The 13,920-nt window shown below is 52.2% G+C and overlaps 2 protein-coding genes across 9 annotated transcripts in view; one reads left to right on the top strand and one right to left on the bottom strand.

Annotated features, from left to right (window-relative positions):
• Nucleotides 1-4,815, top strand: part of DHX8 (DEAH-box helicase 8) — a 32,411-nt gene extending 27,596 nt beyond the window's left edge. The window contains exons 19-24 of one of the 2 annotated variants that reach the window (XM_049114034.1): nt 1,310-1,447; nt 1,724-1,849; nt 2,245-2,373; nt 2,549-2,745; nt 3,182-3,361; nt 4,111-4,815. In XM_049114034.1, coding sequence (XP_048969991.1) covers nt 1,310-1,447; nt 1,724-1,849; nt 2,245-2,373; nt 2,549-2,745; nt 3,182-3,361; nt 4,111-4,330 — 990 coding nt within the window. In that variant the 3' untranslated portion in view covers nt 4,331-4,815. The remainder of the gene's footprint in view (nt 1-1,309; nt 1,448-1,723; nt 1,850-2,244; nt 2,374-2,548; nt 2,746-3,181; nt 3,362-4,110) is intronic. The other variant, XM_025440026.3, reaches the window with a different exon arrangement.
• A 3,289-nt stretch (nt 4,816-8,104) lies between these two features.
• Nucleotides 8,105-13,920, bottom strand: part of ETV4 (ETS variant transcription factor 4) — a 15,415-nt gene continuing 9,599 nt past the window's right edge. For 5 of the 7 annotated variants that reach the window (XM_025440141.3, XM_049114036.1, XM_025440139.3 and 2 more), the window contains 8 exons: nt 13,448-13,574; nt 12,831-12,992; nt 12,330-12,598; nt 10,247-10,321; nt 10,017-10,085; nt 9,671-9,843; nt 9,295-9,396; nt 8,105-8,984 (listed from right to left, as the gene is read on the bottom strand). In XM_025440141.3, coding sequence (XP_025295926.1) covers nt 8,760-8,984; nt 9,295-9,396; nt 9,671-9,843; nt 10,017-10,085; nt 10,247-10,321; nt 12,330-12,598; nt 12,831-12,992; nt 13,448-13,574 — 1,202 coding nt within the window. In that variant the 3' untranslated portion in view covers nt 8,105-8,759. Of the gene's footprint in view, nt 8,985-9,294; nt 9,397-9,670; nt 9,844-10,016; nt 10,086-10,246; nt 10,322-10,472; nt 12,240-12,329; nt 12,599-12,830; nt 12,993-13,447; nt 13,575-13,920 lie in introns of those variants that run through there. The other 2 variants (XM_049114035.1, XM_049114038.1) reach the window with 2 other exon arrangements.

Below are 13,920 nucleotides of genomic sequence, written 5' to 3'. Positions count from 1 at the left end.
CATGTGTTAGAATTTCATTCCTTTTTAAGGGTGAATAATACTCCTGGTGTGCATATACTGCATTTTGTCTATCCCTTCATCTGTTGATGGATATTTGGGTGGTTTCTGTCTTTTGGCTTTTGTGAATAATGCTGCTATGAAAATTAGCGTACCAGTATCTGTGTCCTTCTTTTCAGTTCTCTTGGGCATATCTAGAAGTTGGAATTATTGGGTCATATGGTGATGTATGTTTAACTTAACAAGAAGTCACCATTTAACATTGCCACTGACATTGCATAAAGGTCCCTGTTTCTCCACATCCTGGCCAACCCTTGTTCTGTTCCTTTCCCTATTATAGCCATCCTAGTGGGTAGGCTATAATCTTGTGCTTTTGACTTGCATTTCCCTGATTACCAGTTCCGTTGAGCATATTTTCATGTGCTTTTTGGCCATTTTTATAACTTATTGGGAGAAATGCCTCTTAATGTCCTTTGCCCATTTTTGTTTACTTGTATTTATGTTGTTTTTTTTTAAAGATTTATTTGTTTATTCATGAGAGAGAGAGAGAGAGAGAGAGAGAGGCAGAGACACAGGCAGAGGGAGAAGCAGGCTCCATGCCAGGAGCCCTCCGCGGGACTCCATCCCGGGACTCCAGGATCGCGCCATGGGCTAAAGGCAGGCGCCAAACCACTGAGCCACCCAGGGATCCCCGTTGTGTATTTTTTTAATGATTTATTGATTGATTGATTGATTGATTGATTTGATTTGATTTTTTTTAAAGATTTTATTTATTTATTCATGATAGTCACACAGAGAGAGACAGAGAGGCAAAGACACAGGCAGAGGGAGAAGCAGGCTCCATGCACCGGGAGCCCGACATGGGATTCGATCCCGGGTCTCCAGGATCGCGCCCCGGGCCAAAGGCAGGCACCAAACCGCTGCGCCACCCAGGGATCCCTGATTTATTTATTTAAGTAATCTCTATACCCAATGTGGGGCTAGAACTCAACCTTGAGGTCAGAAGTTGCGAGGTCTTCCAACTAAGCCAGCCAGGTGCCCATTTGCCCATTTTTAAATTGTCATCTTTTTGTTGTTGAATTGTATCTGTATTTACTTTGAAGGCGCCATTTTTAAAGTTTCCTGAGAGAGTATATGCTTTCTACCAGTCTGAGTTTTGTGTGACTCAGCCCTGGAGATGACTGCTAATCTTGTTGATGACTTCCTCCTTGTAATAGAAGAAACAGGAAAGAAATGGACAGGTACACTCCCTCCATGTTAACACTAGCAGGGCTGACTGTCCAATCACATGCTTTCTTTCCTTCTGTTCTAGGCCATGGGCATCAATGACCTGCTGTCCTTTGACTTCATGGATGCCCCACCAATGGAAACCTTGATCACAGCCATGGAGCAGCTCTATACGCTGGGGGCCTTGGACGATGAGGGCCTGCTCACTCGTCTGGGCCGCAGGGTAGGAGCCAGACTGAATTTCCTGTTTTTTTAGTCCCTGGCTAGCCTTCCATTCTCTTTGTTCTGTGCACAATTAAACTCTGAGGCCCTCAGTAGGGGCCTACTCTACTTTGAGTAGAATTCTAGATGCCTGTTTTATTTTTTTTTATTTATTTATTTATTTATTTATTTATTTATTTATTTATTTATTTATTTATTTTTAGATGCCTGTTTTTTTTTTAGATGCCTGTTTTTATTTTATTTTTTTTTAAAGATTTTATTTATTTATTCATGATAGTCACAGAGAGAGAGTGAAAGAGAGAGAGGCAGAGACATAGGCAGAGGGAGAAGCAGGCTCCATGCAGGGAGCCCGACGTGGGATTCGATCCCGGGTCTCCAGGATCGTGCCCTGGGCCAAAGGCAGGTACTAAACCGCTGCGCCACCCAGGGATCCTAAGATGCCTGTTTTTAAACTGGGTTTTCCACTGTCGCTTAAAACTATTACTACTTTATTAGGAAAACAGATTTTATCCATAGTCAGTTTTATTTCAGGATGTATTATTGAGTCTAGCCTTAATTTTAAAAGATGTCTGCAAAATTCTCATCCACTCCTGGAGTAGTTAACGTTCTTGGTCACATACATTTTGTTGAGGTTGATTTGGGAAAATAAAAGACAACATTCTTGTGATAGAGACCGGCGCTCACGTTGTTGCGCTCAGGTGAACCGTCCTGTAGTGTGTTACCCACTCTGCTCAGTGTCACTGGCATACAGATGGGTCTTCTGAGGGCAGCAGCTGTAGTCTCCTCTTCTCCCTCTAGATGGCAGAATTTCCCCTGGAGCCAATGCTGTGCAAGATGCTGATCATGTCCGTGCACCTGGGCTGCAGTGAGGAGATGCTGACCATCGTGTCCATGCTGTCAGTGCAGAATGTCTTCTATAGGCCCAAGGTAAGGAGTTCAGACTTGTTCAGGTACAGGCGTGGCAAAGTTGGTAGAATCAGCCTCTTGCCACTGCAGTACTTCACATAACCACTCGACAGGGCCAGTTGGGACTCCCCGGAACTGCTAGGCTGTCACTTAGGAGCCACTGGACAGAGAGTGATCCTGTCCCACCTCTTGGCAGGATAAACAAGCCCTCGCAGATCAGAAGAAAGCCAAATTCCACCAGACCGAAGGGGACCACCTCACCCTGCTGGCCGTGTACAACTCCTGGAAGAACAACAAATTCTCCAACCCATGGTGCTATGAGAACTTCATCCAGGCGCGCTCCCTGCGCCGGGCCCAGGATATTCGCAAGCAGATGTTAGGCATAATGGACAGGTAATGTCTGGTGACTGGCCCCATGTTTGAGTTGAGTCTGCCTGACTATCCTGTCTGTTCCTCTTTTGGTGTACCTGAGAGGTTATAGGCTTCTCACATAAGCCTTTTCTGTCTTTGTTATAGCTCTCCCCAGGCAAGGGTGGAGCTGAGAGTCACTTCAGAAAGTTTCTAAGAAGTTTACTTATTAATAATAGAAAACTGCTTTGTTTATAAGCATCTGGAACATTACAGGTTGAATTGAATAAAATCTCTGGCTCTTCCTGCATCCATCCTGCCTGCGATGGAGCTGCCCCTGTGGTACATTTAGGGCTGGGAGAGGGGAACCCCAGTCAGTCTCTGGGGACCTGAAGTGGGGGTGTGGGGTACCATCATTCTGGAAGATAGAACCTCTGAATGCAGAGGTGTCTCATATATTTATCCTCTCTCAATCTGTTAGACACAAGCTGGATGTGGTCTCCTGTGGCAAGTCCACAGTGCGAGTGCAGAAGGCCATCTGCAGTGGATTCTTCCGAAACGCTGCCAAGAAAGACCCACAGGAGGGCTACCGGACACTGATCGACCAGCAGGTGGTCTACATTCACCCTTCCAGTGCTCTTTTCAACAGACAGCCCGAATGGTAGGTGGGCCGATTGAGGTCTGGGGGCAGTCGTGTACAGAAAGAACCTGTAACTCTCCTAGGCCTTAGCATTTGGGTCTTTGCCCAGCCCAGCACTTTCCTCCAACATTGCTTCCGTTTCTAGAGCAACAGAAGCCTGAAGTAGGCACAGTATCAGGCCCATTTGATAGAAATAAAGTCCTAGGGTTGGGAGCCAAGGAAGATCTTAGAGATCGTCTAGTGAGATGGTTTAAATGAGTTTTTTTTAAGTAGCACTTAAAAAAAAATTGCAATCTTACACACTGTAACACCAAACTGATCTAAAACCACACAGTGTTGTCATACTAGGAGGGGTTGGAGATGCAGAGCCTTGCTGGTTGGCCTTCCCCAGTGCCTTTGGCAGGCCCCAAAGCTCTTCTTTCAGAGCCCCAGAATTTTGTGGAGACAGCCTTAAAAACCACCCTCCCAGTCCACAGAGCAGGAAACCCAGATCCAGAGGTGTTACTGGCTTCATGTTACTTAACTAGTTAGAACCAAGACTAGTTAGAGCAAGGACTAGAATACATCCTGACAGCTTTCTTATAGTTAGAGGTGTGCATACTCCTCAGTATGGGAGTGTGGCTCATGAACAGAGACTGCAGCCTCCTGAATGGTCACACAGGGGAGGTAAGGGGGTAAAATGCAAGTTCCTGCGGCCCGCCAGGGACCATGGGGACTGTGAAGTGAGGCCTGCACAGGTGGCTTGAGCCTTATCTCTGTCCCCCACCTAGGGTAGTGTACCATGAGCTGGTGCTGACGACGAAGGAGTACATGCGTGAGGTCACCACTATTGACCCCAGGTGGCTTGTGGAGTTTGCTCCAGCCTTCTTCAAGGTCTCCGACCCGACCAAGCTAAGCAAGCAGAAGAAGCAACAGCGTCTAGAACCCTTGTACAACCGGTACGAGGAGCCCAACGCTTGGAGAATATCCCGGGCCTTCCGACGGCGCTGAGAGGCAAGACTTATCTGCCTGCCTCTCTCCTGCAGTGGTGGCCTAGGGCCTGGACTCAACTCTTAGCAAGGAAAAGCTGGTCCTGGGGATACAGCTGTCCAGTGACTAAATATCTTCACTGGCCATTTTCTAAACTTGCCTCTTAACTTCTTCCCTGGTGGTAAAATAGAAACAGGGATTTACGCCTGGTTTGACCAGAACCCGCAGCTCTGACCCCATCAAGACACTGTGGCCAGCTGGGGCTCACAGCTAGTGTGGGAGTACAGGGCATTGTCTCCACGAGACGGACAACTCATGTAGCCCTAGGACGGGAAGAGTCGTGAGCATCTGAACCCAGATGTAGTGAGGGCCTGATGCCCTAGCTGGGACTCTGGAGAAGGGAACCATGAAGCTCATTGACAGTTGGCCCCACCTCCTGCCCCTGTCCAGCCCCTGTGCTTTTGTTTAACCTCCTAGAAATATTTATTTTCCTATGGAAACATAAATGGTTTTCTGTGGCTGTTTCTTCTAACTGAAAGGTTAGGATATTGGCCTGGGCTCAGGGTGGGTGGGGAAATTGGTGGCTTTGGTGCACATGGTAGAGAGTCCCCTGTAATCAGAGCTCTGGGGCTCTTTGGTTTCGGGGGTGACGCATAGGCCAGGCCTGCAGTCCTATCTGTTGACACCCGCGTGAGCCCAGCTCTGCCGCATGGCCCCATGATTAACCACATCCACTGCCCCTGTCTGGGCACTTGAGTGGTAACAGATGCAGCATATTGAATACAGAACGCTTTCCCTAGCTCCCTCCTCTGCATGCCACACAGTGTGTAGCATGCCCCTTTTTCCTTTTGAAACATGCAAGGGTCATCACAGCTTTTGTTTTTATTCCTCCCACCCCCACCCCCACCCCCAGGTCTTCAATGGGCATCCACAGAGGGTTTTGTTTTTTTTTTTTTTAAGATTTTACTTATTTATTCATGACAGACACACTGAGAGAGTGGCACAAACACAGGCAGAGGGAGAAGCAGGCTCCCTGCATGGAGCCTGACGTGGGACTGGATCCTGGGTCTCCAGGATCACGCCCTCAGCTTAAGGCGGCCCTAAACCGCTGGGCCACCAGAGGGTTTTTATGGTCAAAGCCTCTTGTCCCCCACCACAAACGGAAAACCTATGGAACCCCTCTCAGCCAGTTGGTGCTGCTATTGCCAAGTGAGTTTCTCATAGCATATGGTTGGAGAATAGCCACCTCCCAGTGGCCCTCTCACAGTTCCTCAGGAAGTGCTCAACTCAAAAGAACACCAGACACATGCTGCCCGGCCAGGTTGTGAAGCCTCTGGAAAGTGGGTCTGGGTGTGGAGCTTCTAGAGAAGCCCCTGGGGGATTGGGCACATCAGATATAATGGCCTCCACTGCCTTTTTCATCCCAACTCTAGTAAGTTCTGGAATGATATAAATACTAGAACTATGGAATGGTACACCAGATGCTAAAAGATTCTAGGACATTCTAGGATGTAATAGAATGTAGGCGGTCTTTGGGCAGCAAACTGACCACCCTAAAGACAGTTCAGAGGATCCAGCCCAGAGGAATAAAGGCCAGGACATCTGCTGACTGAGGTCCCTGCCCCTTCCATGGGCTGATTTGTTCAAGTGTTCCTCAGGAAGCCAGGCCAGTAATTATGGGCAGGGGATCTTTGTGTGTTTACCTTTTAAGGCCTTATCAGGAGAGAGAGGCAGGGGCCTACAAAGGAAACCCAAAGTAAAGCAGAGGCTGGGCACACAGCTCCCCAGTCTCCACTTCAGGGACAAACTCAAGGCTTGGCAGCCACCTGCCCCAGCTGAGTGACCAGCCCTGGAGGCATCGGCCCGTAGGAGGTTGTTAAGGCAGTGGGGTGGAGAGGTTTGGGATTTGAGCTGAGGTTGAGAAGAGTGAGAGAGAGCAGGCCTAGTCATCTTTGGTGGATTAGTTGAGCAGAAAAAAGGACACTAGCTCTATGGGTGTTCCTTGAACATCTACCCCATGAGCTGGGGTCACTTCTCTGCGCTGTCAGTATGGCTAGGGTCTGACCTTGAGACTGTCCATCAGGAAACAGCATGTGGGCAGCATTATTGAGCCTGCTCAGAGGGAGAAAAGGCCTAGATTGGGAAGGAGGACTTGCCTGCTGCTCCCACACAATGGGGCCCTTGTTTCTCTTCCTTGAAACAATATTTCCCCGAGATTGAGTGACAGCCTAGGAGAGGATGTGGATCTCCTGCAGAGAGCTGGAATCTTCTAGGCCACTCACCACAGCCCTGCAGGAGCCTCGCTCAGGAGTTTCCTGCCCCTGTACATGTGCTGAGTGTGCTTGTGTATGTGGGGGAACCATCCCAGCAGGGCTTGTGTAAACTCTCCAGCTGCGTCAGGCTTCTCGGTCCAGGGTTCACCTTCATCCAGCCTGGAGCTTGACTGCCTCCTCCCAGTAGTGGCCCTCCAAGGTTAAGGATTTGAACAAAGAGCTGTGAGGAGTGGCGTGTTAAACACTTGAGAGGGTAGAGGTCATATGTCTCAAGCTGTGGATACTGCTTCTCATCCAAATCTCTGTCACCCCTTTATGCAAGACTCAGGACCTCAGGGTTTCCACTGACTTCTCCAGCTTCCCACTGAGATAGCCTGGCTTTAATGTGGAATTAAATTACGTATTTAAAAAATTTATGTATTTTTAAAAAACATGTATATTTTTGAAAACTTGCATTTTAAAATGTACTTGTTCCTTGCTCTGAATTTTAAAAGTAGGTTGATGTTTTCAGTTTCTAAGAAAACAATGTTGCCTTTTATTTGTGGGTAGTGGTTGACAGGCATCCCTTCCTTTGAAGGCTCGGACGCTAGGGATCCAAGCTGGTTAAGTCTTCATGAGGGCTGGGCCAGCGCAGCCTCCGCAGGGCTGCGGTTCTGTTAAGTGGAGTGCATTTTCACCGGAGCCTTCCATCCTGCCCCTCACACCTGAATCCCTTGTGAGGTCTATTGTCTCCCTAGGTGTTAACTGCTTTCTCAACCTTGCCTTTCCCACTCATCCACAGAGAAGGGCCCCAGCATTTAAATCTGGGGAAGCAGCACATGTTTTTCTACTCCCCTTTCCCTGAAGATCCAGTGCCCTCTTCCTTCATTGGCAGAACACAGGGCTTGCTCCAGCCTCTCCCTGCACCCCCTTGCCCGGGTGCCTTCTCCCCTCCATTCTCCAGACCATCTCCATTATAAACACTTGTTCCCAGTTTCAGCAAAAACAGAATCCTGGAGTCCCAGCAGAAGGGGGGGCAGGAGGGCAGCCCAGGTGGCTCAGCGGTTTAGCGGCCGCCTTCAGCCCAGGGTGTGATCCTGGAGACATGGGATCGAGTCCCACGTGGGCTCCCTGCAAGGATCCTGCTTCTCCCTCTGCCTGTGTCTGTTCCTCTCTGTCTCTCATAAATGAATAAATAAAGTCTTAAAAGGGGGAGGGTAGGACACACAGTTGGGGTGTAGACCTAGGTAGCTCAGTCGTGGGAACAGCAGCACAGAAACCACAGGCCAAACTCTGCCTGAGGGAGCCTCAGAGGGCCTCAAAGCTCAGTAGCCAGTGGCCTGGGAGCACCAGAGGGGGAAAGAACAGGTATCACTGAACCCATTTTTCAGAGGAAAAGTCCAAGGTTAAGTTAACTGGCTTCCCAGATCCATCTGGGAAGTGTCAGGGCCAGACCCCAACCCTGGTCATCTGTCCCAAGGCCAAAGCTCTTTCTGAACCTCCGGGTCCTTCTCCCATGGTAGTAAAAAGGACACAGAACAACTAAGAGGAGAAGCAGGGGCCTTTATTGGGGTCTGGCAGATGTGGTGGAGGTGGAGGTGGAATCCTAGGCAGAGAAAAGGCAAAGGGCCCTAGAAGCAGGAACCCAGCCCACCTGGCCTCCACCCTGCAGCCCCTCCCCTACCCCTAACCCCTGACTCCAGCCTCCTCCTGCCTCTCAGAACACGGAGCACCAAGAATGGACAAGCAGGACCCTCCAGGGCCACAGCTTGGAGCGGAGTGCAGGATGCAGGCTTCTGTCTGCCCACCATGGAGACTCTGGGAAGCTTAGTGCACCCCTTTCCACCATGATAAAGTGGAACGCTCCTTCTCTGTCACCCAGAACAGAGTGAACTCTCGTCCTCTGTGTTGGGGGAGAGGAGTGCAGCTTGGGCTTCTAAGCAGGGCCTGGGAAGAGGCTGGAGGCGACACCCCCAGAGGAGCTCCTGGACCCCACCTTTGCACTTGCAGCGTCTCCATTTTTCCTTCCCAACGACTCTGGTGAGCAGCTCAGAGTCTGGGCAGGGGCGGCAGGTGGGCCAGTGGGGATCTGCTCCAAAGACATCTGTGGGTTTCAGAGTGAGGGTTTCCCCAACACCAAACGCATCTATATGTACACAAGATAGCACCCACCGGTGGCAGGGGAGCAGCGGCCAGGCCTAGTAAGAGTAGCCACCCTTGGGGCCAAAGGGCTGGGTGGGGCCAGCTAGCTCTGGGAGGTAGGCAGGGCTCTCGTCCAAATGGGACAAAGGGACTGTGTCCTCCTCACTGACTGGCCGGTCAAACTCAGCCTTCAGGGCTGGACGCTGATTGTCCGGGAAAGCCAGAGAGAAGAGGGCCTCGGGCTCACACACAAACTTGTACACGTAGCGCTCGCCGGCCACCTGTGGGGAGAGAGGGGCTGGGTGGGCCTAGCTCACCCTGCGGGTCAGCATGGGGTGGGGGACACAGCACCGGGCCAGGGTGGGGCAGATGCGGCGGGGGGGGGGGGGGGGGGTGCAGTTCTCGTGCTCCCATCTCACTGCCTCCACGCTCAGGCCTTTCTGGTTACCGTGTGGCACTTTTTTGGGAGCAGGAAATCTTGTCCACTACTTCTTGTTCCCTCTGACAGGTTCATTACCTGCTCCCACAGACTTGCTGGGAAATGCTCCCCTGCCCCCCTGAGGCCCCCATCCCTGGGCCCGCAGCCCCCACCTTCTGCATGATGCCTTTCTCATAGTAGTATCGGAGTGAGCGGCTCAGCTTGTCGTAATTCATGGCCGGCCGGTTCTTCTGGATGCCCCAGAGCCTGGCGACCTGGAGACAGGACAGAGTTTTGGGACAGTGGTGCTAGCTTAGCAGGAAAAAAGATAGGGGCAGGGGAGGACAGGTCAGAAAGAGCACCTGAGTTACTTGGAACAAAATGGTGAGCTGGTCCTGCAGTAAGCAGCGGCCCAGAGACCCAGGTCTGACAGGAGTCAGGTCCTGGGAAAGAACTCCGATGGGAAGGCATCTGCCACGACCCCAGGTGCTAGTGTCTCCAGGCCCCGGAGATGCGGGGAAGAGAGGTACGGACATCTGAGAGGCCTACCTCCTCAGGCTCGATTAGTTTGAACTCCATCCCCCGGCCAGTCCAGGCAATGAAGTGGGCGTTGGTTGGGTCATCCAGCAGGGCCACCAGGAACTGCCACAGCTGCAAAGCCCCCCGGCGCTGGTAGGGCGGTCCCTCTCTGAACGCCCCAACCCCTTCCTGCTTAATGTCTCCTGGGGAATGCAGAAAACAGGACGTGTCAGGTTTGTGCCTTCTGGTCCCCTAAGCAAGCCCTTCTCTCCCCAGGGGTAACGGGATCCCAGGGCTGGGGGCAGGTGGAGGGACGTGACCACACAGAGGGCATGGCTACGACCCCGATCCTCTGATGAATAGTCCCTTCTCTGACCTTCGAATTTCTCCGGGACGACGCAGACATCATCTGGGAATGGTCTCAGAGGTTTCTCGTAGCCATAACCTTGAGGAGGAGGTTGGGGGCCACTCAGACCTGGGGTGGGGAAGCTCACTGCTATGAGCCCCCAGAGTCCAAAGGGACTTGTGGCCGAGAGACCCTCCCTGACAGCAGGACTTCCCCCATCCAACCTGGAGGGCTCGGTAGAGAGGAGGGGGTGGCCTTACCCACGGTCCTGTCCCCTGGAGAGTGCCCAGAGAAACCCTCTGTGTGAAGGTACATCGACGCACACCCGGGGACATCTGGGACCGGAGGGAAGAAGAAAAGATGGGGTTGCAGGTGGCTGCTATGGGGGTGGCAGTCCTGCCCACACTTAAGAACATCTTCCTGCCACCCGCATTCCGGTTCTTTCCCCAGCTGCCTGCCAACCACCAAATCCCAAGGCAAGTTCACCCAGAGGGAGCGCGAGGCTGGAACCGCGCAGCTTGTTGGGCCAGAGGGCACGGGCCGCAGCAGCTGGCTGGGCAAAGCTGTTGCACAAGGCCCAGGATTCCAGGCAACAGCTGTTTCCTGTGAGTTTAGGGAGGGGTTGGGGGAAGGATGAACCTCCGGGGAAAGAGTTCAGTGTCCACGCCTAAGACTCCCTTGGAATGGGCTAACCTCCGGTGGGCAGGTCAGGTTCCTAGCCTCCTAGCTGCGGGTGCACGCACGTGTGTGCGTGTGTGTATGTGTGTAGGGAGGGAGAAAACGGAGGTTGGGGGCTGGAGGAAGAGCACACCAGAATGTATCTGTATTTGGGGAAGAGGCAGTGGGCACTGGGCCGTGAGTCTTCAGATCTGACACCAGGGCGCCTTCGCTCCCTTTTCATTCGGTTCCAAGGGACTAAAATAGCCGCTCTCCACCTGGAGGGCCCGGGTCGGCGACGCGGCGCGTTCCAGTTCCAGCCCCTTCCCGCCCTACCCCCTCCACTCCCACCTATGAATGAGATGGTGAAACCCGACACCTCCGGGAGGAGGCGGGAGGGTGGGCTCATTCATGCCTCCATTTTGTGAATGGAATTCCTGACTCCATTGAGAGGAAGCCGAGGGGGGAGGGGGAGTTCAAGGGCATGTAACCAGATCTCCTCCGGTCTACAGCCTTTGAAGGTCAGCAGCAAGAGCGTTTCCCTCCTCTTTCCTCCACCTCGCTGCCAGGCTTGGCTCAGTTTAGGCCCCGGGTTGGAGAGGCGCACCCTTGTGGTTCTCACTTGGAGGTGGGGGGGGGTGGCTGTTCACCGCTGCTGCCCCCAAAAGACTGGACATCAGGAATGGGAAATCCGGAAGCTCTAGCCAGCTCTGCGCCTAGTCTTATCTAAGTATTTTTTCTCACACAAGCCTGCAGATAAACTCAAATTTCAGGATGGTAACAATGTAACTGAAGCCAAGGTTTTCTGGGTCCCTCTACCCTCTGCACTTCAGGCTTTGAATTATAGCTGTTCTAGAATATGGCTGAGCACACCTCACTCCTGTCAACAGGAAGGTGGAACTAGAATTTAAAAAGCAGTCTTACTTCCAAACCCAGTTCCAAATCAGCCTGGAGGCTGGAACAGAATGTGGAACCGTGCATTCCAGTTGGAAACCAGGAGCCTGGCTTGTTTCAAGTTTGTGTTTCTCTTCATTCAAATCTGATATTTTTTAAAGCTTCTGTGGGGACTGGGATCAATGACATATCCTATTCATCTTTGTGTCCTCCAACTCCACAAGACTCATGCTCTTAGGCCAGCACTTGGGTCTCAGTAGGTAACACTAACCTCAAACACTTGCTAAAGAGAAAAGGAAGAGATACTTCAACTTTCCTATTAAATCACAAGCTGCCTGAGGACACCCCCTCTCCTTATCTGCTGAGTTTGCTAACTGAAAAATGACAATTCTGGGGCACTTGGGTGGCTCAGTTGGTTAAGTGCCTGCCTTTGGCTCAGGTCATGATCTCAGGGTCCTGGGATGGAGCCCACATTGGGCTCCCTGCTCAGTGAGGAGCCTGTTTCTCCCTCTCCCTCTGCCCCCTACTTGTGCTTGCTCTGTCTAGTGCTCTGTCTCTCTCTCTAATAAATAAATATTTTTTTTAAAAGAAAGATGACAATTCTTTTGAATCTATGAAAAAAAGCCGAGTAGTTGGGTGGGTTGGATGTATGAACTGGTAAATGGGTAGGAACGTAAAAACCTTGTAGGTACTCATTCTCGATTTAATGGAATGGTTCATGTGAACACATGCCAGCCTCCCCAGCAATCCCACCAAAGATCCTCCAACCCGTTCTCCAGGAGCATTTCTTACCTGAGTCGTAGGCGAAGTCCGTCTGTTCCTGTTTGATCACCACCCCCGCCCCTGGGTACCTGTGCCCATTGGCTCCACCCTGGCCCACTCCTGGCTGGCTGGCCTGTTCGTACAGGGGATCAAGGTACTCCTGCTTGAAGCTCTGCTGGGGGTAGGGTGGGCAGGGCTCCGACAGCTGGTGTGGGTAGGGAGCTGTGAGGGGTTCCCGGCCCCCTCCCTGGGAGGATGTGAACGAGTGACAAATATCCAAGGGTTGCTGGAAGACGGAGCTGGATGTGGTTGGACAGAGAAAGAAGAGAAGATTAACTTAAGCCATCCCTGTGCCCACCACTCCCAGGCTTGCAGAGTGGGCTCTGGTGTGTGCGTGTGCATGTGTGTGTGGGGGGGTGTCAACGTCCCTTCTTCCCTACCTCCCCTCACACCAGGTCTCTTCAGGGACAGCTGGAGAACACTCAGGGATTGGGGAAGACCTGGGCCCACAGGTTCTGTGGATGTCCTTACCTCTGCTCCCCAAGGTACCCATGGCCAGGGTGGGGCTGGGAGGTGCCAGAGGATCTCAGGAAACTCCGTTGTTCTGCCCGGGGGAAGGGCTGCAGGGGCGACTGTCCAGGGGCACCGGGGGCAGGGGACTTGATGGCGATTTGTCTAGGGGGGTCATAGGCACTGGAGTTGAGGGGGAGACGGGGGTGAGGGGGCAGAGAAGCTGGGCGAGCATCTTTGAACCTTTTATCCTCAGAGAAGGAAGAACAGAGCGTGCAGGGAAGGGAACAGTAGGAGTGACAGGGCCCCAAGGGAATTTCTCCTTTCTTGTCAATCTGGAGAATGGTCGTGTAATCCTGAGAATGCCTCTCCCCAGCCCAGGGCAACTGGGCTGTGCTCTGTGGCCAGCAGGCCAGTGGCTTCCTCCCAGTGGGAGGCTCTACCCAGGCCTTCAACACACACCCCTTGAACCCACTGCTGTGGTCTCCCTCCCAACCACTCAGAGGGAAACCTGAGCTGTGCGGCAACCTTACAGGGGCTCAGAAACCCTTTTCGCTGTCTAACTTACGTCAAACTGCTGCTTTTGCCTGTCCTTCCTCCTCCACCCTCCCCTCCCCCAGGGCCGGGCTGGGGCTCACCTGGCATAAAGGCACTGCTCGCCATGGTGGTAGGGGAGTGGCAGCTTCCTGCTGCAGGACAGGGCCGGGTCTGTGCGGGGGCTCTGGGGCTCCTTCTTGATCCTGGTGGTGGGGCTGTGGAAAGCTACTGCAGGGTGGGAGGAGGCAGAGCAAGGCCAGAGGGGGTCACGGAAGAGGCAAGGAGAGCTCCCTGCCACCTTCTGCTCTTTGAGGACCAGCTGGGTGATTCCCTGGGTCTCAGTTCTCAGAGACTCAGGTGCAGACGCTTTTAAGGACAGTTTGGCTATTAACACACGTCTAGTTTTATGTCGGGCTAGTGTCAATGTCCAATATTAACCAAAGAAACTGTCTAAAATTCCACATTTACTACAACCCCAACACCTCCCCCCCAACACCTTTGTAGGAGAGTGAGCACCTCCAGCCTAGGGTCTGTGGTTTTCCTGAATTTCCTGTATTTCCAGGAATTTCCTGGA

This window comes from Canis lupus, chromosome 9, assembly GCF_003254725.2.
Source record: "Canis lupus dingo isolate Sandy chromosome 9, ASM325472v2, whole genome shotgun sequence".
In the NCBI taxonomy this organism is placed as follows: Eukaryota; Metazoa; Chordata; class Mammalia; order Carnivora; family Canidae; genus Canis; species Canis lupus.
Note: the sequence above shows the minus strand (reverse complement) of the source record. Positions and strands in the feature narration are given on the sequence as shown.